This window comes from Chelonia mydas, chromosome 3 (assembly GCF_015237465.2).
Source record: "Chelonia mydas isolate rCheMyd1 chromosome 3, rCheMyd1.pri.v2, whole genome shotgun sequence".
In the NCBI taxonomy this organism is placed as follows: Eukaryota; Metazoa; Chordata; order Testudines; family Cheloniidae; genus Chelonia; species Chelonia mydas.
Genome location: NC_057851.1, coordinates 151,321,385 through 151,346,096, shown reverse-complemented (window position 1 = coordinate 151,346,096; position 24,712 = coordinate 151,321,385). Strand labels below are relative to the sequence as shown.

Sequence of the window (24,712 nt, the reverse complement as noted above, 5' to 3'; positions counted from 1 at the left end):
GGATTTACAACTTCAAGCATCCCTCTTTAAAACAGCCATGGCAGTCTGAGTTCATCTCAACCACTTTCAATTCAATAGTTATTGGGATTCTTTTCTGTAGAAACTTAGTAGTCAAATAAGCGAACAAGAAAGGCAGAATGCTTATGCTAGCCTTGATAAACAGAACACAGGAAGTCTCTGTACCAGTCCGGACTCTAGAGCGATCAAGTGAACCTCTTCAATTTTCCACATCTGCAGCAACATGATGGCTCTGAAGATATTCCCACCCGCTGACAGGAAGGAGTTCGAAGAAATGAGGCCTGTTCTCTTACAATATGGAAAATTTTGACTATTTTCACTACTGGTGAAGAAGAGGAACTGTACACTTATAAATGTGACTATTATGAACTGTAACTGTATGTCTCCAGACTAGATGTCAACAAAAGATATATGCTATATCCCAAATTCGCCTTGGCTATCAGCATACCTTTGTGCCTGCGTCCTATGTTAAACAAATATAAACAGCATGTAGGCTTTCAGTCTAACACCAGATTTAGCAATATGTAAATCAGAACTACCTCGGTTTGAAGCCAGCCAGGGGGAAAAAAAGAAAAAGAAAAAAAAGAAATTATACTAGGAAATTATATTCTGATTTTGAAGTCCATTATAAAACCCCTCATTTAGTAGATTTTCACAGATTCCAAGATCAGAAGGACCACTGTGATTGAATTTGATCTCTTGTATAACACAGGCCACAGAACTTCCCCAAAATATTTCCTAGAGCAGAGCTTTTAGAAAAACGTCCAATTTTGATTTAAAAACTGTTAGTGATGGAGAATCCACCGCAACTCTTGGTAAGTTGTTCCAAGGGTTAATTGCTCTCACTTGTAAAACTTTATGCCTTATTTCCATTCTGAATTTGTCTAGCTTCAACTTGCAGCCATTGGATCATGTCATACCTTTCTCTGCTAGACTGAAGAGCCCATTATTAATTATTTGTTCCCCATGTGATCACAATGCAATCAAGTCACCCCTAAACCTTCTCTTTTTTAAGGTAGATAGACTCAAGGAGCTCAAGCTATAAGGCATGTTTTCCAGTCCTTTCATCCTTCTCATGGCTCTTCTCTGAACCCTCTCCAATTTATCAATATCCTTCTTGAATTGTGGTAACCAGAACTGGACATGGGATTCCAGCAGTGGTTGCACCAGTGCCAAATACCGAGGTAAAATAACCTCCCTGTTCCTACTTGAGATTCCTGTTTATGCATCACAGGATTGCATTAACCCTTTAGCCACTGAATCAAACTGGGAGCTCATATTCAGCTGATTATCCACCAATACCCCCAAATCTTTTTCAGAGTCAATGCTCCTCAGGATAGAGTCTCTATCCTGTAAGTATAGCCTGTATTCTTTATTCCTAGATGCACAGATTTACATTTAGCTGCATTAAAATGCATATTGTTTGCTTGTGCCCATTTTACCAAGCAATCCAGATTGCGCTGTATTGCTGATCTGTCCTCTTCATTATTTGCCCCTCCCCAAATTGTTGTCTCATCTGTAAACATTATCAGTGATGTTTTTATGTTTTCTTCCAGATCACTGATAAGTGTTAAATAACAGAGAGCCAAGAATCGATCCCTGTAGGACCCTACTAGAAACACACACATTCAATGTTGGTTTGCCATTTAGATTGATAAAGAGCAATCTGGACCACGTGGTAAGCTTGGCACAAGCAAACAGTATGGGGGGTTTTAAAGGGAGGCGGGGTAGCTTCCGTCCTCTATAACCCCTGGGCAGTGGAGTTCACAATTGTGACCAGAGCAGTCAGTGTCAGGCACTGTGGGATGTCTGGTGGAGGACTGTCAGGGTCAACATAGGTAAAGCAGCATCTACACTCACGCCATGTTGACCTCAGTACATCGACCATGGCTCATCACCATTCGGGGAGGTGGTGTTCCTGTGTCGCCGTAACAGGGCACATACTTTAGTGGAAGACAAATTTAAGTGTAGACAAATGCATGACTAGGTCAATGCAAGATGGCTTACATCAACTTAACTCTTTGGGGGTTTGGAACGGGTCCCATATGAGGGGAGATTAAAGAGGCTAGGACTTTTCAGCTTGGAAAAGAGGAGACTAAGGGGGAATATGATAGAGGTCTATAAAATCATGAGTGGTGTGGAGAAAGTGAATAAGGGAAAGTTATTTACTTGTTCCCATAATATGAGAACTAGGGGCCACCAAATGAAATTAATGGGCAGCAGGTTTAAAACAAATAAAAGGAAGTTCTTCACTCAGCGCACGGTCAACCTGTGGAACTCCTGGCCTGAGGAGGTTGTGAAGGCTAGGACTATAACAGGGTTTAAAAGAGAACTGGATAAATTCATGGAGGCGAAGTCCATTAATGGCTATTAGCCAGGATGGGTAAGGAATGGTGTCCCTAGCCTCTGTTTGTCAGAGAGTGGAGATGGATGGCAGGAGAGAGATCACTGATCATTACCTGTTAGGTTCACTCCCTCTGGGGCACCTGGCATTGGCCACTGTCGGTAGACAGGATACTGGGCTGGCTGGACCTTTGGTCTGACCCAGTATGGCCCTTCTTATGTTCTTACGTTCACCTACCATTTACAGAACGAACAAGAAGGCTGGGTTACAGCACTCAATTCAATTTGCTGAGCATCATCTCACTTGTTCTATTAATGTCTACTCCTTTTTTTTTTCCTCCGAGAACCTGGGCCTTCTGACCAGACTATAGCCCATGCCACGGTCAACTTGCCCACACGAGCATGCACTGACAATTGTCAGCTTTGCAAATCCAAGCTGCCTTTAGAAATGTACCTCGCGCTGTGTGAAAAAGAGACCCTTAAGGGCAAGTGGGAGGAAAGAGTTTCTGGAGAGTGGTGAGCTGGCTGCTCTGCTGTTGACACACTGGTTGCATTTATGAGAATGACAACCTGGAAGCTGCACTTTAGTCTTCAGAGCAATACTCTCTCCTTCCTCCCTGTCTCTGAAGTGCTACTGTATGAATTACAGAGCCAGAGCTGATTGAAGCATAAATAAAACACATGGGGAGAGCGTGGGAGGGGGAGGGGACAATAAAAGGAGCACGTTATTTTCAGTCACTAAGGATGACCAGGCATAACTAACTCGCTGGTCTTTACTCTATCACTTGTAAGCTACATTTGTCAATCCCAGATAATGAAAATATCTTGTTTATCCCCCCCCCCATGTTGTGTAATTGCTCTTTCCCAGCCTCCCCTGCTGAATGTCAGATAAGAATAATTGTGATTAATTCACTTTACTGCAATAAAATCCTTGCAAAGAGTCCTCAGATTTACTCCTGCACCCAAACAGAAATATTTGTAGAAGAATATACAAAATGAAAAAGTTGAATAAAAAAGTTAAACTGGGAATTCCAGGTATTTTCTTAAAACGCAAGTACTGTAAAAAAAACCAAACGAACAAACCATTCTTCAAGAGTGATAGATGGCTACAGATATTTAATCACTAAGACCCTGACATGTATAAACAACTCAAGCTTATTCTTCGTTTAATTTTGTGAATTTCTGAGAACAATGTCCAGGGCATTACTTTATTCCTCTCTTGTTTTATGGTACTGATTTCAAAGACAGGTATTTGGCTGATCAGGTCCACCACCCATTCAGAATCCTTTCGCTCCGCCAGTGCAACCAGTCACCTTACACCAATAATCCTGTATACTGAATTAAGCTCACAAAACTTTAATAGTACCACTCTTTGGAACTAAAACACACAGTAAAAGTCATTGGAGGGTAATTAAATGGTATTGTTATGCACTTGTTAGAACTAAGAGTTCCACTTTCATTTCTGTCTGACCTCACACTGTTAATGGTTAAACTCAATTGTTTGCTTTGCAAAAGGCTGGATACACAAAGACCGATGAAGTTTTCTTTTCTGAAAAAATTATATAACTGCCATATTAACCATGTTTAAAATCAGAGACCATTTTCACTGTGTTAACAATACCTTTTTTCCACTGCGTGAAAGACAGATCATCACACTGTACTACACAGTGAAAGATAGCTTTTACTGTTCCCAGTTAAAATATGCAGACTAAAATGGACTACACTTTGTTCTGACTTCCCTGTCCAGTCAATAAAATTGAATTAATTTTCTCCGAGTTCCTCCAAAACCACTCCCATCAGATACAGTTACCTTTTATAGTTCTGAGATCCAGTCACATCCCGGTTAAGAATTTCCTGAGTGTATCTAATGTACATGTACAGAAATGTTTTTTTTTTTTTTCCATCAGGGATGACCCTTTAACCTATTTTGTCCCTTGTCTGTTTCAAAGTCACTGAAAACTTGGGGGGGAGGTGGGGGAAAGGTAGCAGAACTCACACCTGGAGTTGCAGCTAGCAAGAGAAGTTAAGAGTAACAAGAAGGGTTTCTTCAGGTATGTTAGCAACAAGAAGAAAGTCAAGGAAAGTGTGGGCCCCTTACTGAATGAGGGAGGAAACCTAGTGACAGAAGATGTGGAAAAAGCTAATGTACTCAATGCTTTTTTTGCCTCTGTCTTCACGAACAAGGTCAGCTCCCAGACTACTGCACTGGGCAGCACAGCATGGGGAGGAGGTGACCAGCTCTCTGTGGAGAAAGAAGTGGTTCGGGACTATTTAGAAAAGCTGGACGAGCACAAGTCTATGGGGCCGGATGCGCTGCATCCGAGAGTGCTAAAGGAGTTGGCGGATGTGATTGCAGAGCCATTGGCCATTATCTTTGAAAACTCATGGCGATCGGGGGAGGTCCCGGACGACTGGAAAAAGGCTAATTTAGTGCCCATCTTTAAAAAAAGGGAAGGAGGAGGATCCTGGGAACTACAGGCCAGTCAGCCTCACCTCAGTCCTGGAAAAATCATGGAGCAGGTCCTCAAGGAATCAATTCTGAAGCACACAGAGGAGAGGAAAGTGATCAGGAACAGTCAGCATGGATTCACCAAGGCCAAGTCATGCCTGACTAATCTAATTGCGTTCTATGTCGAGATAACCAGCTCTGTGGATGAGCGGAAAGCAGTGGATGTGTTGTTCCTTGACTTTAGCAAAGCTTTTGACACGGTCTCTCACAGTATTTTTGCCAGCAAGTTAAAGAAGTATGGGCTAGATGAATGGACTATAAGGTGGATAGAAAGCTGGCTAGATTGTCGGGCTCAACGGGTAGTGATCAATGGCTCCATGTCTAGTTGGCAGCCGGTATCAAGTGGAGTGCCCCAAGGGTCGGTCCTGGGGCCGGTTTTGTTCAGTATCTTCATTAATGATCTGGAGGATGGTGTGGATTGCACCCTCAGCAAGTTTGCAGATGACACTAAACTGGGAGAAGAGGTAGATACGCTGGAGGGTAGGGGTAGGATACAGAGGGCCCTAGACAAATTAGAGAATTGGGCCAAAAGAAATCTGATGAGGTTCAACAGGGACAAGTGCAGAGTCATGCACTTGGGATGGAAGAATCCCATGCACCACTACAGACTAGGGACCGAATGGCTAGGCAGCAGTTCTGCGGAAAAGGACCTAGGGGTTACAGTGGACGAGAAGCTGGATATGAGTCAACAGTGTGCCCTTGTTGCCAAGAAGGCCAATGTCATTTTGGGATGTATAAGTAGGGGCATTGCCAGCAGATCGAGGGACATGATCGTTCCCCTCTATTCGACATTGGTGAGGCCTCATCTGGAGTACTGTGTCCAGTTTTGGGCCCCACACTACAAGAAGGATGTGGAAAAACTGGAAAGCGTCCAGCAGAGGGCAACAAAAATGATTAGGGGACTGGAACACATGACTTATGAGGAGAGGCTGAGGGAACTGGGATTGTTTAGTCTGCGGAAGAGAAGAATGAGGGGGGATTTGATAGCTGCTTTCAACTACCTGAAAGGGGGTTCCAAAGAGGATGGATCTAGACTGTTCTCAGTGGTAGCAGATGACAGAATGAGGACTAATGGTCTCAAGTTGCAATGGAGGAGGTTTAGGTTGGATATTAGGAAAAACTTTTTCACTAAGAGGGTGGTGAAACACTGGAATGTGTTACCTAGGGAGATGGTGGAATCTCCTTCCTTAGAAGTTTTTAAGGTCAGGCTTGACAAAGCCCTGGCTGGGATGATTTAGTTGGGGATTGGTCCTGCTTTGAGCAGGGGGTTGGACTAGATGACCTCCTGAGGCCCCTTCCAACCCTGATATTCTATGATTCTATGATTAGAGGGAAAAAGCAGCATGGTACAGATCTTCAGAAGAGAGTGATCCTCGCAATTACTGTATCAGTAATATAATGGAACAAATATTGACCAGGACACAAGAGTCACATTATTCTTTTCAGAAATAGGGTTGCCAACTTTCTAATTGCACAAAACCGAACATCCTTGCCCTGCCCCATCCCTTCCCTGAGGCCCCGTCTCTGCTCACTCCATTCCCCCCTCCCTCTGTTGCTCACTCACTTGCTCATTTTCACCAGGCTGGGGCAGAGGGTTGGGATGTGGGAGGGGGTAAGGGCTCTGGGAGGGGGGTGAGGGCTCCGGGAGGGGGCCAGAAATGAGGTGTTCAGGGTGCGGGAGAGAGCTCTGGGTTGTGGCAGGGGATTGAGGTGCAGGGCGGTGAGGGCTCCGTCTGGGGTGTGGGCTCTGGGACTGGGCCAAGGATGAGGGGTTTGGAGTGCAGGAGGGGGCTCTGGCCTGGGGCAGGAGGTTCAGGGGCAGGAGGGGGTTCTGAGTTGGGGCAGGGACATGGTGCGGGAGGGGGCTATGGGCTGGGGCAGGAGGTTGGAGCATGGGAGGGAGTTCGGAGTGAAGGCTCCAAGTGGCACTTACCTCGGGCAGCTCCCCAGAAGCGGCGACATGTCTCTTGGCGCGGAGGCGCAGTCAGGCAGCTCTGTGCGGTGCCTCCGCCTACAGGCACCGCCCCTGCAGCTCCCATTGGCTGGGAACCATAGCTAATGGGAGCTGTGGAACTGACAATCAGGATGGGGGCAGTGTGCGGAGCCCCCATGGCTATGCCTCTGCCTAGGAGCCGAGGGACATATCGCCACTTCCGGGGAGCCGCGCGGAGCCAGGTAGGGAGCCTGCCTTAGCCTCACTGCACCGCCGACCGGACTTTTAACGGCCCGGCCAGCATTGCCAGTGTCCCTTTTCGACCGGGTGTTCTGGTTGAAAAGCAGACACCTGGCAACACTATTCAGAAAGAGCCAAGGAATTTTTAACTTCCATCAGACACACAGAAGGAACTTTAGTTTAACACATCAACAGAAGGATGTCACTCTGAATACTGCACTGCAACAATAAGCAAAACAACCAGCCTATGTAGAATTAGATTTTAAAACCCTTCTAGTATGATTAAGTTAATTCCCTAGAAGGCTCCAGATATGAACTTCACATTTGATTTTTTTTCTGGATTTTTCTTTTATCTAGATTTCCAGCCAAACTCTTTATCTCTTCTTACCACCTCATCCTTTGCTTTAAACTTCTTTCACTACCCCAAGTCAACCACTAGAGAGTACTCTTTAGCTACCCAGTGACCTTACACTGTTTCAAACCGTGCCCTCTTTCACTGACTGTCCCAAGCATCACTCAAGATCAGTCTAGCCTTCAGTAGCCCTACAGGGAAAACAATCCTGAATCAGCAGGAAGTTTAGGCACTGCAAATTATTATAGATGGGCTAAAAGCAGTGATTCTCAGACCTCAGTGGTTCAGGAGCCAAATTACTGATCAACGTTACCTAAACAATTGGTTAATAACATAGTAAAAAGCATCCTGATTCGTTAATAACTTAGATTGGTTAATAATTAAATCACACAGTGTTCTGAAAGCAAGTGCTGCAAAGAGCTTCAGGAGACACATTAGGGAGCCACTTGCATCTTGCGAGCCTCAGTCTGAGTATCACTTGGCTAGAGGATGTCTACAGTGGCATTGCATTTGGCATACATAAGCAGCAGCAAAAAACACTTTCAGATGCAGAGAGGTCCAATGTTAAAAATATAGCTGATACTGAGTCAAAAACAAACATGTGAACCGCTGAAAAAGAAGTAGATGTGAAAAGATGCTAGCAGCTACCTCAAATGTTCACACTGACTGTCTCCAACAATGTCCTGAGCTAATCTGTTGAATTTCATGCCTCACCAATTTTCTCTAATTCCCATTCTTGGCCACAGTGGCCTTGCTTTCATTTCAGCATACGCAGTGAGAAGAATGCAGAACAGCACCCATAATTATGAAAACACAGAGCATAATTTTGGTATCTGATCAATCACAGGCTTATAACATCTCTCTCTATCTCTCTCGCTCTCTGAATGTATGTATGTATATTAAAAACAGGTCATCTTTTTGCCCTTCCTTCTTTTAAATGCAGTACAAGCATTTTGTTCTGAACACATTCCATACTCTTCCACTAGAAGTGCCTCTAAATAAGCACGTCTGTTTACTAGCTTGAGTTCCCAGCTGAGCTGCATTTACACACAAACAGGCTTATCTATGTATCTCCCTGAATTAAATCAGTTTTAGGCAGATGAAGCACTTGAGCTTCAATTAACTCACAAACTTCTGGTGCTGAACTAGTCAACAAAACAGATCCTCTAAAATCACTTAACACTGAACTCTATAAAGATATGTTAATGTCAACACACTCCCCCCTCCCCTCCCGATTTTCCAATAGCCATCATTACTACTCCATATATGCCTTTCTTTCTGATGATTGACTGACTAGGTATATGGTACACTTGCCTGACAATATAGAGTGACATGGAGTACAGTTTATATAACATTGCAGATAAAGGATAGTTAGGTCCATGACAGGATGGACGGAGAGATGATCTTGTCCTTAATCCTCTGGTGCTAAAACAATTTCTACCAGATCACTATACATGAGTGCACAAATCTTACTAAATTCTTTCAATCAGTCTGATACTTGGGGAGCCATCTTAATCAGAAAAGCATTTAATGAAAAGCCTCAGTTACGATGAATACTCTTTCATTATGACTGACTAATATTTGTCCACAAAGAAGAATTTGTTTCAAGATTAGCCCGAGACCTGGAGGAAGCCGAAGACATCAATTTAATAATGGAATGGCTAATTAAACTATAATGGAATCCTAATTGTGATATATTGCTTTGTAGGCACATGATTTATTTAGTACAATTGCTTTTCACTAGACTCATTAGGGAAAGTAAAACAAAATGCAACACAAAAAAGAAAAAGAAAACAAGTCTGACAAATTGGAGCTTCTAAAATGAATACCGTCTGGTGCTAAAGGTTCTCTTTCCCCCCGCCCCGTTATTTCTGTTAAACAGGGCACTGCTAATCCTACAGGTATATTTTTTTAAACCTTAAAAGAGGCAGTGGCTATACATTCATTTTCCTTACTAAAAAGTAGGGCCCCCCACTCCAGCTGCTTTGTGCTTGTCCACAGGTGTAAACCAGCTATAAACCTAGAGGATACAGCTGCCTTAGGATTCCCCCAGCATGGTGGAAATCCACATGTTACAGACACAAACACTGAAATAAGCTTCTATTCTGAAAAGGCGCTATGCAAAAATGAAACTTATTCAACATATATATCTGGATTCCTGTGCATATTCAAAATTTTAACTGTTGTCCACAGTGACAAATATTTTTTACTTTTCATTCCTATTGGCACAACAGAGCCTAAATATCTATGCAGGATGAGCTAGTTTCTATTTTGGTTCATGCACACAGTTGTTAACTAAGTAGCAATTGAAGAGCCAAAGGTGGACTCAATTTCATTTTTGCAAACTCACTGAAGACAAAGTTTCCAAAGGTGTAATTGAGGGCACCTTTTGGAATGTAGAATTTTAATTACTGGTGATGATGCACAAGAAGGAAAGAACCCAGCTTAACTCTCTGATCACTGGCTGAGTTTGCACGACTAGTAGTTTGGAGGGTAAAGGGAGTGGGAAGAAACAGTTTTACATGTATACACAGCATATTTGATAGGGAGTCATAGACCTAGAGCACCACAATGCTATTTTTACAGAATCACTTTTCAGAGAATTGCACTTTAAGAAGTAAATGAAGACATTGCTATTCAGATTAAATTTTATAAAACAATTTTTAAAATCAAGTCTTAATTTTGGGCCTAGAGCTACTTTTAAATATAAATCCAAAGCTGATAGGATGGTTGGTAGGTATTTTATGTTTTTAACTTCTGCTGTTTCTGTTTTTAACTGAATGCAAAGTTCAGTTCCTGGCCACAATCTTTAACTATCGGCACAATAGTCCTTACCAGTTTGATCACCACATGGAAATATGCTATTCAGGGTCATGAGTTCAGATTAAGGAGTTTATTGTAGTGTGTCCTGGTTTTATTTCCATAAACTCTAAAAAGCACCAGCATTAGGAAATCAAACAAAAATCCCCAGTCCACCTTAAGTTTCTACTACCAAGTGAATTCTCGCCCACATGCAGTGCTGCCAATCCAGCAAATTTAAAAGTCATGAAAGAGATCCCCCACAAAACTCAGGAAATTGGCTTAAAAATCATGATTTATTTTTAAATGAATTTTTCGGGGTCTTTTCTGATTTTTTAACTCTCTGGGTAATTGCTCCTTTGTGTGTGCGCATGCATCCCAGGGGACGCAATCTGAAATATACAACACACACACAGGAAAACATCCACCCCCCTTTCCCTTCTGACTGATTGGAAGGACTTTTCCCCAGCACCTTCCTGTGTCCCCCTGGGCATGTCACCAACGCCCCACCCTGCGCCTGCCCCGAGGACTTTCAAGCTGTTCTTTCCACAGGGCGCTGCCCCATGCCCTGGTTCTGTCCCCTAGGCCTTGCCCTGCTGAGCCCCTTCCCTCCAATGGACTCTGTCTCCTCCTCTGCTCAGCTCTCTTCGTCCCCACCCAGGCTACTGTCCCTGCTCCCTCTCATAGTGGATATTATGAGCCTAATGATAGTGCAAGATGTGAGAAGAGCACATTTGGGCTAGAAAGGAAGGGGCTTGCTCCTGGGTTCCTACTCTGAACCCCCTCCCCACTACTTGCCTTCGCTCCTCTCCCACCCCAGTACAGCACTATGTGGGGAGTGAAGGAGCTGCCTTTGCAGCTTCCCCCATGTTCAGCCAGGGCAGAGGCGCCGCAGGATCTGGCAAGGGTTAGCTTCCCCTGCTGGCGGCAGTCAGAACTGCACGCCAGTGCTTGCAGCTCAGACTACCAATAGCTGCATCCAGTGGTGAGCTGCCAAAAGCTGAAGAACTGGTTCCTTCAGTCGCTCCGGGTCTTTGGCGGCACTGAAGGACCCGCCGCCAAAGACCCGGAGTGCCGCTGGGTGAGTAAAAATTAAAAAGGGATTCTCAGGGGAGCCTCCCTGGGTGAGAGCTCAGGCGAGCTGGACAGGACGGTCCCGTGGGCCGGATATGGCCCGCGGGCCGGAGTTTGCCCACCCCTTTAACAACCGGTTCTAAACCGGCTTCAAAATTTAACAACCGGTTCACGCGAACGAGCTCCAGCTCACCACTGGTTGCATCAAGATGCCAGAACTGATGCATTATTTCTAGCTCTGTCAGAAATCCTGAGCTGCAAGAAACCTGTCCTGAGAAAGCAAGGAACTGAGTGGGGGGTAGAATGCTGCAATTCATAGGACCCATGAAAATATCAGGCAGTTGGCATTGCTACCAAATATGTGAATGCGTGATCATAAGCAGTTTATACAAACAGCAGTGGAAAAGTCTGTCTGTGTAGAAAAAAAAAAATCTGTCTTTGGTGTGTTCTAACGCAACGTTGCACTCAGCAGTTCCTTTAAATTAAAACAACTGAAGCCTGCTGAGAGTGCCTAAATGGTTATATCTTTACCAGACAGAGGTTAATTTCTGGGCCTCAATCTTCCTTTGTTTTCAAAACTGACACTGTCAGACTGCCCATCTGGAAAGGAAAGAATGAGCCTCTATTTCAGCGGTGGCCAAAGAGCAGGCCCTGGGCTAAATATACATCTCTTAGTATGGCCTCATTATTAGAAGAGAAGTGGCAAGGCTTAGAGAGACTATTTGTCCCAGTACACAGTGCTCCCTCTTGAACCAAGTGGGTCAGGTTGTTCAGATCAAATAGAATCATTCCCTGTCAGGTCTTACAATCTTTGGACTGTCCCCTCCATGTTAAAGATGTGGGTGGTGCTATCTGCTTCATTTTAATGAAAATTAGTTGATGACTTCAGGCTCTAGCCAAGCTAGATTCACTTGGGAAAATTTTGGGTACTACTGTTCCCGAGTCATCTTCGAACAGAATTCAAAAAAACTTCACTGTGTTTAATGAAAACACCTGCTATAAACTCACATCTTTCTGAGTCCAGATGGGGCATTGTAGCCTACCTGGCTTGGGACCCCACAGCTCTAAAGGTAGTTAATAGCAACATGTTTATCATAGATTTTTCACACAATAGCAAATATATATAGTATACACATATATAAAACCCCTAAATTACTGTGAGAGTAAGGCCCTACTTAATTTGCAATATTGCGGATCCCGCAATATTAGGCTTCCATCACAACTTTGACTTTAATTAGCTTACTTTGCACAGTCCACAATTTTGCATACATTTTGAGGTTTGCAAGACACACTTTTTTCCCATTAGTACTGTAGAACCCCATTTATCTGAGCTGACAGTGGTGTGGATCCTGCTGTCAGCCCCACACATTAATGACTGTAATATAGTTACAACAAAATGTCTGGTTATCCAAAAAAACAAACAAACAAAAAATTTAGCAGGCATCCCATAATACTTGAGTGTTTATATTATTCCAGCAAATTTTTCTTACAACACAGGTCTTCTCTGGCTTTACCAAATTACCGCCAATTACAGACAATAAAAGTCCATTATTACTTTCCATTATTTTCCACATCTTGTTCTCAACTCAGCCGCAATTATTTGACAATCATTCTGCGATTAAAGTAGGGCCTTAACTATAGGTGAAATCAATTTGGGCTTTGATTCAATTTAGTTCATAGAAATTTGAGATGGAAACGTCCTGTTTAAGTTATCTAGTCTATCCTGTTGATGTCGGATTGTTTTCCACTGTCTAGATATATTTAGCTTTACCAAAAAAAAACATGTCCAGTGGACATGTGACACTTCCCTGGGGTAATAAGGATCGTGAGGCACCATTCTACCACCTGCCCTTAGTGTGAGAAAGCCTTGTCTGTTGCCTGCCAAGGACCAGCTCTCTGACTTCACCAGCCATGGACAACACAAGTGCTCCCCTCTTAGCCTAGGCAGGCTCTGCTGTTCCTTTGCAGGTTAGCAACAGATAGATTGCAACCGTGGAAACTTTGGTTGCTTTGATCTACTTTTCTAAGTGAAAAAATTAATCTAGTTCTGGGGGAAGAAATGTCCAATTAACAGTGCTGGAAAGGGAAGTCCTCAGGATACTTTCTGCATGAGCAACGGCAATGCAAAGTAACTCCACAATCCTGTCAACATGTGTCCCCTCTGTTTTGGGGGGCACTAAAATAAGAGACATAGGGTTGAGAGAATACTTTTATCTGCTCTCCCATTCAAGTCACTGACATTAGCTGTAATTGTTTTGATTTTATTTTTTCACCGAAGTAATATTGGAGTGATCTGAAACCTGCAAGTGGGGCAAAGGCAATAGATATAAGAGGGACTTCCTAATATTTTTCTTCTCTCATAATAGTATCACTAGAGTTAAAAACAGATAAGTGGTTACAGCAACTTTAGCTACGGTATATGATCTTAAAAATGGCCTTTCAAATGTCAAGGCTGACAGCAAAATCCATTCAGCACACTAATAATTTCTGTTCAAATATCATAGTACTGTGTGTTTAAGGGGACTTCATACCAAAATGACAGAAATTCTCGATCAGTTTCTAGAATATATTGTATGTCAAATACCATCTAATCAGCATCTAGCTTTAGTGGGGTGAATACGCATTGCTGCAATAGCAGACGTCTCACATAAAGAGACTAGATAATGGAATATTTTTCTAGCATACCAGTGCTATGAACTTGAGAGGTCTTCACAGCATTATTTTTACCGAGTGTGGTAATGAATGAATAATTCCATCAGAAGACTAAAACCCTGGCACATTTTTGCATTTTCAAGTGACTAGTACATTGAATTATGACAGTGTTCATGATGAAATGACCTTGTGGGCAGTAAACCCAAAATGGAATAAGGCTGGCAAGAGTCCATGGGTTTGCACCGACTTTCAAAATAAAAAGTCTTATCTTTTATTTAGTGACACTCTAGATAGACTTTTTTTGCTCAATTATTTCACCTCTTCCCCCGACCTGCGAAGCAGCTAGTGCTTTGATAACAATTGCAAAGCTGTCGAGTTTTTGTTGTTGTTATCCTTCGTGACCTGAGATGATGCTGATGATGGTTTTATATCCTGCGAGTACGGTTGTGGCTAAAAGACCGATGCACGAGTGGCAGTCCTTTCTGCATGAAGCGCCTCGGTAGCTTGATGCTGAGGAAGGGATTCTAATCTGTGACTGCTGAGTCCTACCTCTGTTTACAACTCCGTCTCTGTGACTGAAGATCCATATGGCGGGTGATCTCAAACTCTGTCACCCCATTGTTGCCTATTGCTTGCCAGTGTGAGCTGTCAGTTGCTGATGACTCTCAGTTGTCAACGTTGCACTGTTTCAAGTTTGGCTTCAGTGTGTTCTTCAAGCGTTTCTTGAACGCTGCCTCATATGTGGCGTCCCACTTTCAGTTCACAATATAGCAACTGCTTGGGAATTCTGGTGTCATCCATCCTCAGTAAATGACTAGCCCGGCTAAGCATGGCTTCAACCCCTGTGGCATGACTGTGTTCCAGAACCTCATTACTGTTAACTTTATCCTGATACACTTGATACAAAATAAGTTGTACATGGAACTTATCCAGAAGCTTAATGTGATGCCTGTTGCATATATACAAGTTGGACAACACAACCACTTTAGAGATATTTAGCTTAGTTTGAATCTTAATACCATGTTGCTACCAGACTTTGCCAGATAATCTGTCAAATGATTAACTGGCTTTGTTGATCTGATTTGTCAGCTTCTTATCTGTACTAACATCATTTGATAATACTTGAATATTTCTGCATGAATGCCATCAGATCTAGGGGCCTTGCAATTCTTCATGACCCTCACTGCAGTGCTGACTTTGTTAAGGGATGAGGCTGTGTCCATGTTCTCATTACACATTGACTGATCACCTTATTTGCGCCTTGTCTGTGATGTTGGACCACACATTCAAAAGATCACTGAAATGCTGTCACCACCTCTGAAGGATTTCTCCTTTGTCAGCGATCAGTGTTAGGTCATCCACACTCTTCAAAGGCACAGTAGTGGTATGTGTAATACCATATACGCCTTTTAAAGCGGCATAGAAATCTTTGGTCTCATGATGGTCAGCATAGCACTACATTTCATCTGCTGTGGCATTTCACCACTGATCCTGCATGTCTTTAGGCTTAGATTGGATGTCATTTGTCATAACTGTGCCGACAGGGACATAGGATACAAGAATTGGACAATGCATCTCACCGTTTTTAGTGAGTATCTGTTGAATTTCTGGATCATTCTAGTCAAACCAATCTCAATGACGTCGTTTTGCTGTACCCAAAGTGGTGAGAATATACCACGTTGCGAAAAGTCGCCCACTCACTATTTACATTAGCACTAGTAGTCAAGCCAGCAAGATCAGACAAAGCTGCTGTAATGTCATTAGAGAGTTGTGCTCGTTAGCTTCATCTTGTAATCACTTTACATTGAGCCATCTGATTGGTTTAGATGATGACTTGAGATGCACTAATCTAATTACTAACAAAAGTTTGGAGGGGATCATGCAATGGTCTGTCCAACAGTTTTACTGTAGGTCCTGTACTCGCCACTGTATTGTCTCTTAAAGGCTATTTTGGCAGCTTCTTAAAGCAGCGAATATATGGCACTCCCCAATGGAGATACCCCTATGCCAGCTACTTAAAAGAGAACTAGAAGAGAAGTAGAATCATCTGGTGACTAAATGAGAGACCAGGAACCAGAACCCCCCTATAATCCTGTTTCAGACTTTGACAGGGTGCTGGGCAGGAACTCTTGAGCCAGCCCTCTGTCATGCCAGCTCTAATTAAGGGACGTAAATTGGAGCTGGCTAGAGAAATCTGCCCCTGATTGGCAAATGGGAAACAGCTGCCAGTCTAATTAGCCTGGGGCTACATACAGGCCCAGAGGAAGGAAGGAAGAGGGGAAGCCAGAGAGTGCAAGGAGAGCAGTAGCTCTTCCCTCCTGCATGCAGAAGCAGAGAAGTCCTTAAGGCTATAACCCAAGCTGTATATGGTGAGAAGGTGGTGGGAGTGCATGCTGTAAATAAACTGCACCAGTGATTGCTGAACCTCAAGGTCTCGGAGTGGTTTTTTAATGCAGCAGAGGCAGGAGCTCCACCCTGCTACGCGGACACTAAGTGGTCTTGGACAAGCACATAATCTCTCTGTCTCAATGTTACCATTTTTAATAAAAATATACTACTTATCTAGATACATCACTGATATACTGAAAGGAATTTGTTTGTACACCACTTTGAAAATATATAGAAGTGTTCCATATTATTGAGGGATATGGGGAGAAGGACAGAAGGAAGTGTGGCTACTTTTCCTCTCCAGCATTGGAAGCTTGCTTCTGTCAGAAGCATCTGAGCTAGTTCAATGAGTTATACATTTGAAAAATGCTATAGAAATGAAAATGTTTTACAGAGTTAAGCAACAGAGGAAGAAATTAAGTGTGGCCAGAGAGAAAGATATATGTTGTCAGGAGATATTTGAAAATTGATGGAGAGTTTGAGGACACCATTCTGTCCAGACATCAATAGGTTCTTTAAAAAAAATGCAGACATAAAAGTTGACTTATGTTGATCTTTGATTTACAGCACGTTTTTCCTTAATGATCCATTGTTGTCTGAACTGGTTAGCCAGTAACACTACTTGTCTCATTCTTTGAGCACTTTTTTTTTTTTTTTTTTTTTTAAGTGTGTGTGTGTGAGGGGGAACACAAATACCATTAGATGTATGACATTCTGAATTCATGAATCTTGATAAATTCTCAAAGGGCTCACCGTTTAAAAAATATTTACATTTTTGTTGGTCTGACAAACATCCTTTTACAGCAGTTTGTAAAAACAGGAATGGTTAAAAATAGCAATATAGCAATCAAGGAAACCTAGGGCAATAAAAATGAATATGGCATGCAGATTTGTCTGGTTCAGAAATAAATCTGCATATAGTGTCCTGCAGCAGCACGTTTTACAAAGGGAATTAAAGCCATGAAATTAACATTTTAATGAAGTAGAGAGACCATTGACGTCAGGACTACTCACTGATTGCTGCTTCCAGGTGGCCTAATGAGATGAAAATGAAGTTTATATCCTCAGCTAGTCTAGGCTAGGCTTGTTTTGTGACTATGATTGAATATAAATGAGAAGATACTGCTGTGTGCAAACATGTCTAGGCTGGTAAGTAGCCTTTTTAAAATATTTAAGTTAAAAAAGGGACTTCAGTCTTATTTCCTCCAACACATTTTTCAACATGTAAACAAAGTCATTGTATGCTATGGAAAATGATAAAGCAGCAGCTCTTCTGGTTTCCAGCAGTCCCAATGTGGGGCTTAACTGCAAGATATGCTCATTCATGTATCAATACAGAGAAACACTCCTCAAAAAGAACAGGAGGACTTGTGGTCTTACAGACTAACAAATTTATTTGAGCATAAGCTTTCGTGGGCTACAGCCCACTTCATCGGATGCATAGAATGGAACATATAGTAAGAAGATATATATATATATATATATATACACACACACACATACAGAGAAGGTGGAAGTTGCCATACAAACTGTAAGAGGCTAATTAATTAAGATGAGCTATTATCAGCAGGAGAAAAAAAACTTTTGTAGTGCTAGTCAAGATGGCCCATTTAGACAGTTGACAAGAAGGTGTGAGGATACTTAACTTTGGGAAATAGATTCAATATGTGTAATGACCCAGCCACTCCCAATCTCTATTCAAACCCAACTTAATGGTATCTAATTTGCATATTAATTCAAGCTCAGCAGTTTCTCGTTGGGAGTCTGTTTTTGAAGACTTTCTGTTGAAAAACTGCCACCCTTAAATCTTTTACTGAGTGGCCAGAGAGGCTGAAGTGTTCTCCTACCGATTTTTGAATGTTATAATTCCTGTCAGATTTGTGTCCATTTATTCTTTTGCGTAGAGACTGTTCGGTTTGGCCAATGTACATGGCAGAGGGGCATTGCTGGCACATGATGGCATATATCACAGTGGTAGATGTGCAGGTGAACGAGCCCCTGATGGCGTGGCTAATGTGATTAGGTCCAATGATGGTGTCACAGAGCTGAAGTGGGAAATCATAAATCCAAGTTAGCCTCTGTATAAATGACTTTTTTGGCACAGAAAGTATGTCAGACACTAGGATTGACTGATGGAAACGCACAACCACCAGATACTCTGAAGTGCTCAGCTTCAACATAACCTCAGCATACTATACATAGCACATTGTTCTTAAATGTCTTTAACATTTTATTACTTTTCTATCTTCATAGAGATGAATAAATACATTTGTTCCCAAGCATTAGACTTCAACGTTGACATCAAAGTAAATGATGCTGGTGGATACCTTTAAGAATATGGGTGAAACCTAGTGAAGAAATTTTACACTATTTCACCCTCTAGCATATTCTTCAGTCTCACAAAACAGGCTTAATCATTACAGGCCACTTCCTCCCACCTATCAATTTAAAATTAATTCCCACTCCATCCCCACTTTTACAGGTCTATGATGATGCAGTCCCAATCCCCCAGTCATCATTTCTCACTTCATGAGGTGTCCTGGCATGCAGTCAGCAGCTGCTACCACAACCAATCAGCACTATAGAACGGAGCATGATAAGAGAAGTAAAGGAAGTTAGTTGATTCACCCATCCATGCCAGGCCCTTTCTAATCTCCACTCTGTAGTGCTGATGAATGGCAATGGTGATATTGCCAGCAAAGTCTATTCTACATGTGGAGTCTTTTCCCTTTTCCCTTTTACAGAATAGGGAGTTGTACATTCACAGAGCTGGTATACAGAGAACTGAGCATAGCTTCTTACCAGCTCTTTGCTGATTTAAAAATTGGATTTCACAGAAAACTATTGCTTCCTGTGTGAGCCCTGACTTTCTCTGTATGCTATAGCTGCTGCTGTTCATCACCTATAGCAGATTGCTTGCAGGTCTTCCGTGGACACCAGCCTTCCAGGCAAGAGCTACCAGCGACCATAAGCGCCAACTTTCCTCGGCACTGGTGGATGCTCGCGCTCCCCCGCCCTTGGCCCCGCCCCGACTCCACCCTTTCCCTGCCCCACCCCCATTCCAACCCCTTAACCAAAGTCCTTGCCCCAACTCCATCCCCTCCCTGCCCCATTGGATCCCTTCCCTAAATCCCCACTCCAGCCCCACCTCTTCCCCGGGCATGCAGCATTCCAGCTCCTCCCCCATCCCTCCCAGAGCTTGCCGCGCGAAACAGCTGTTTCGCGGCACAAGTGCTGGGAGCTAGGGGGAAAAAAGTGGGCAGATGGCACGCTCAGGGAAGGAGGTGGAGCAGAGGGGGGTGGGGCGGGGAGCTGCCGGTCAGTGCAGAGCACCCACCAATTTTTCCCTGTGGGTGCTCCAGCCCCGGAGCAGCCACGGAGTCAGCACCTATGCCAGCAATTGCTGTATCTTGTGCCTCTGGAGACTGGAGAAATGCTAGCACCTACATCTGCATTCCCCTTCTTTAGAGACAGAGGCAAAAGCACATAGCTGGACTTTAGGATTCAATAATTAGATTTAAAGGATGTCAAGCGTGGTAACATAGCAACATTAATACAATGCCAGAAGTAACTTCCCACGTCTGATACCATGCAGTAAAGGGAGATTTTCCTACATGTCAGTCGGGTTTCTGGGATTCTCCAACTCTAGCTAGAGATCTCATTAGCGAGGCTGAAAAAGAAAGTTTGGAAGAAATTTGTGACAATCACATTGGGCCCTGAGATAGAAATTCCAGGGATCAGGGGAAGTGACTATCTGGAGTAAGCTGTCAGGAGGAACAGCTGGGAGTTAAAGGCCTTCTGATGCCAGCTACAGTATTAGTAAAACTACTGATTGTTTACACAGGCAAATAAGTCCATCTGACCAATGGATTTCAATCCAGCCCATGGGACAAGCTTGAATGTGAAGTCCTCATATCTGGTGTCCTCATATTAGAGAGCTGAGGCTACTCGGGAGCTTGCTATGTCCTGGATCTCACATCTGTTCAAGTGTGATGTAAATAAAAACCCATATACTATTTAAACCTGTCTTGTCCCACTTCAGAAAATACAGTTTTAAAAATTTACATTCTTAGAATAAAATGCTGGTGGTTGCTTTCACCCCACAGAAGTGCCCCAAAGCCCAAAAAAACACTCACTATTGTGGAGTATGATACTGCTGTCCACACATGGTCCCCTTTATCACGGATTTATGTACTTCACTACAGATCTCTGGCAGCGGACGTGGCTAGTGGACAGAGCAGAGGATTCCTGACTCCCCTTCTCATGCTTAATACTAGCTTACAACACTTGGACTCCCAATCATTTCCTGTCAGCCCCCTTCCCAGCTCTTTTCTCCCCCTCCTGCAACATAGGGCAGGATCCCACCCACCCATTAAGCTCTCTTCCCTCCATCACCAGTTCCTCGTGATCGGGTCCTGTCTCCAGTGCCACTAGATTCAGCATTTCCAGTACACTCTCACACGATCCCCTTCACCCACCAAAGAGGTTTAGCATTCTGCAAATGTGGGAGCAGCCTGGTCTTTTTATGGCAGGGCACCCAGGCTCCAGCTTGTAGCCTCTGTGCTGGTGGACATAAAGTGCAGAGAGATGAGCAAAACTTTGCTCTCTCCTACAGTGCACCTGGATCTTGAGTTGGGAAACATTTTTTCTTTACTATTTTATCATCTAGAATCATATCTGGAACAAGCAACATAGCTGGAGCAGAGGATGGCCATTAGTGACATTGGCTCACAAGGCCTGATTTTCAGAGGTGCTGGACATCTGCTGCTCCCAGTGACTTCATTAGGAGTCACAGGGGCTCAATCTTTCTGAAAAATCAGGCCTGTTACTCACATACAAAGCATGTCACTGCATTCTGCACCAGCTTAATCTTCTCGAGGCTTGTCAAGAGCTGCTCCAAGGAGAACATATTATACTATTCCAGCCTAGGAGGTGATAAAGACATGAATAAACATGGCAAAATCCATGTCTGAGAAGGAAGGTCACAAACTCCTGACTAGCCACAGATGCATGGGGAGAGGACGGCACTGAGAGCAACTGCTGCTACATTTCCAGGGGCAGTGAAAGATGCAAGAAGCCCCCCAGGCTGCGGACCATAAGTAAAAAGAGCAGCATTCCTTCCCAAATCCAATTGAAGGTGTAGGCACAATCCTATTCCATTCTTCCAGATGCATTCCCTCCTCTTGCCCCCACAACATCACATTAGCTTTGTGCAAATTCAATCACACCTAGTTTGCTCCCATCCACGTCCAAATCTCAGCACTGAAAGCACAGAAACGAGAGTGTGAGTTGGATGAAAAGGAAACAGGGCTGGGAGGTATCCAATTAGTAGTGATACTGCAGTCCATAATGGTTTGCAATCCAATATCCTTACATGTACATCGAACAAGAGGGGTGATAATTTCAAATTCTGCAATATCCGGCATTTGAGAGCCCCTAGGGAGAAAGTAAAATGGACTAAACACCACCTTTTGTAAACTTTCAGAGTCTTCACTCTTTATACAAGCAAAACTCCTACTAAAGTCAAAGGGAGTTTTAGGTGAACAAGAAATAAAGACCAGGGCTTCCTGGAAGGAGCTGAACCAAGGCAGAGCTATGTTGTCCCCTCCAAGAAGAAATTGTGCTTTGCCTCAAACACAGTTTGATTTTTGTATATTATTTGATTTAAAAATCTCTGTGTGGGGCAATTTTTCAGGCTTTTCATTCCTGGCCCTTCAGTTGGCAGGGAAAGCTAGGAATGTTAAACTAGCTTCTGTTTATAGTCTGATTATTTTTTCAAAGGCAGTCTTGCGAATTGTGATGTTATGTTACAGGACCGCTTACCATAATTTCTGAAATGTAGACTATCAGCTATCAGTCATCCTAGTGTTTCACTACAATCATTAATCTCTAACATGATCTGTGATTTAGTGTACCACATAAGGAGTAAACAATGTGATGCAGTTGCAAAAAAGGCTAATGTTCTGGGGTGGGTTAAGAGGCGTGTTGTCAGACAGAGGAGGTAAGTGTCACGCGCTACTTGGCATTGGTGAGGCCTCAGCTGGAGTACTGTGTATTTCTTGGTGCTGCACTTTGGGAAAGATGTGGACAAACTGGAGAGTGTCAGGAGGAGAATAAAAATGATAAAAGGTTCAGAAAACCTGACCTATGAGGAAAGGTTTAAAAAACTGGCCATGTTTAGTCTTGAGAAAAGAAGACTGAGGGGAGACTGGATATTAAGGGGTGTTATAAAGAGGACTGTAATCAATTGTTCTCCATGTCCACTGCAAGAACAAGGACAAGAAATCTGCAGCAAGGGAGATTTAGGTTAGATACTAGGAGAAACTTTCTAACTATAAGGGTAATTAAGCTCTGGAATAGGCTTCCAAGGGAGGTTGTGGGATCCCCACCATTGGAGGTTTTTAAGAACAGGGTGGACAAACACCAGCCAAGGATGGTCTAGGTTTACTAAGGGAGCTGGACTTGATGATTTCTTGAGGTTCCTTCCAGACCTACATTTCTATGATTCTGTGTCTATGAAACTAAAAGTAAGTTAATTATATAAAACCCAAACCTGATTCCTCTTGTCCATGCGCTGATCCTGGAGTCAGTAAGCACATGAATGGCCCTCTACATCTATGCAGAGCCCCAATCACAGACCTGGTTGCTAGACTGGGGTCTCAATGCTTGAGGAATACTTTTAAAACCCTCATAATTGTTCCTGTAAACTATTATTGACATAAAATCAAATTAAATGACTTGAATACTTGGAAATGGAAAACTGCGCTCTCAACTACCACCTAAGGAAAAAAGCAATAGCATGAGCCAAATATCCACTTTTGAAAAAGAGCAATTTGAAACTCTGTCATGCATTTACATGGACAGCCACCAATGTCTTGATCACCATATTATTTCCACTTAGACTGTGTTTACACTACACCCAAGGATATAATTTTCAGCTCCTTTAGACCTATCTGCACAAGCTTTAATCTAGCTCACTAAAACTAAAAATGAGGCCACTGTGGTGCAGGCTTCCAGCACGGGCTGTACAAGCCTGCCCAGCCACTGGGGCATGCTTTGCTAGCTCCTGCCACCAAATCCTCACTTTTGTTAGTTTTAGTGAGCTAGCTAGATTAAAGGTAGCATGATTACATCTCCACAAGCTGCAAATCATGCCCCCAGCTCCAGTGTACAAGCTTTACTTGCTTCTTCATTTGCACTGTTTAAACTACATCTTTCATTTCTCTGTTTTTCCTGTCATTCACAAATAATGCAAAACCTGAAGTATACCAATACAGAGACAAAAGTTAATGGCAGAGGCATTGAACTGTGTAAATCTTATTCTCTTAAATATTATGCTAGATTTTTGAGGATGGATGCACATAGTTACATATGAAAAAATACAATCATAATTTAACACATAATTTGCTTATGCAGTTACTGTAGTTAAGTATGGATTTTGGGTAACTACATGCACAATGGGTCAATTAGATACTATTGGCTATTTGTGTGCACAATCCCAGAATTTTCATGTACAATCATAGTAACTACAACTGCAAATTAGCTGTGCAATTTTGAAAGTGTTACACGTTAAGCATACTATCTTTTGCCAGGCTTGATTGTCTCTCAACAAGCTTTACTGCTGGAAAGCTGGAAAGAATCCTAAACCATTGCTTTTAAATTCATACTCTTAAATTCTATCAGCAGGCAGAAAAGCCTTCTCATCATTTTTTTTTTTAGTCGTGCAATGAAAAATTTTAAAAAATGATTTCCTAATCAAATCTTTAATCCATACTAAATGGATCTGTATTAAATCGTCAAACCAGACAATGTTGATACAGAGAAGCTGAAGAGGCAAAGTTTAATATATGTGATATGATTCAAATTCCAGCCGAAAATGGTGACATTACTCAGCCTCCAACTGGTCTCCTCCCACTGATGGCATACTTCAGTCCATAAACAGGAAACAAATGGTTAAGAATCCTGCAGGATCATATGTTGCAAACATACACATCCTGGCAAACTTATAGCCAGTGTGGTTTTAATAATAGGCTATTAAGCAGTTTACAGTCCTAAATAATGTTATGCTAAGCCACTATTAAAGTGACACTCAATGACAAGTTTTTTAAAAAAGAACATTTTACTAAATGTAAATACCAAGTACTATTGGGGAGTACAGGAGGTGGAACACTTTTGCCTAATGATCAGGAGACAAGAAGTCAGTAAGGACATGGCTGGGGATAGGGGCAAGAGAGAAGAGAGGAGAAAAGGCCATTTTCCAGTTTTTAATAGACTATAACACATTTTCCAGAGAACGTAATTCCAAAAGTATTTGGCAAAGGCTCAGGGCATCCATCAGCACAAGCAAAATGAGGGTCAGCTGGCCATTCTGTGAAATATTAAGTTGAATGTTTTATGAGTCATA

General features: G+C 42.7%; 1 protein-coding gene across 11 annotated transcripts in view; it reads right to left on the bottom strand.

Moving 5' to 3' along the window:
* LCLAT1 (lysocardiolipin acyltransferase 1) overlaps nt 1-24,712 on the bottom strand; it is a 198,826-nt gene that overhangs the window by 10,372 nt on the left and 163,742 nt on the right. Inside the window, exon 6 of one of the 11 annotated variants that reach the window (XM_037895596.2) lies at nt 18,210-18,353. The exons of the other annotated variants lie outside the window; for them this stretch is intronic. Within the exon in view, the coding sequence (XP_037751524.1) occupies nt 18,346-18,353 (8 nt within the window). The 3' untranslated portion in view covers nt 18,210-18,345. Of the gene's footprint in view, nt 1-18,209; nt 18,354-24,712 lie in introns of those variants that run through there. 11 annotated transcript variants of the gene reach the window in all.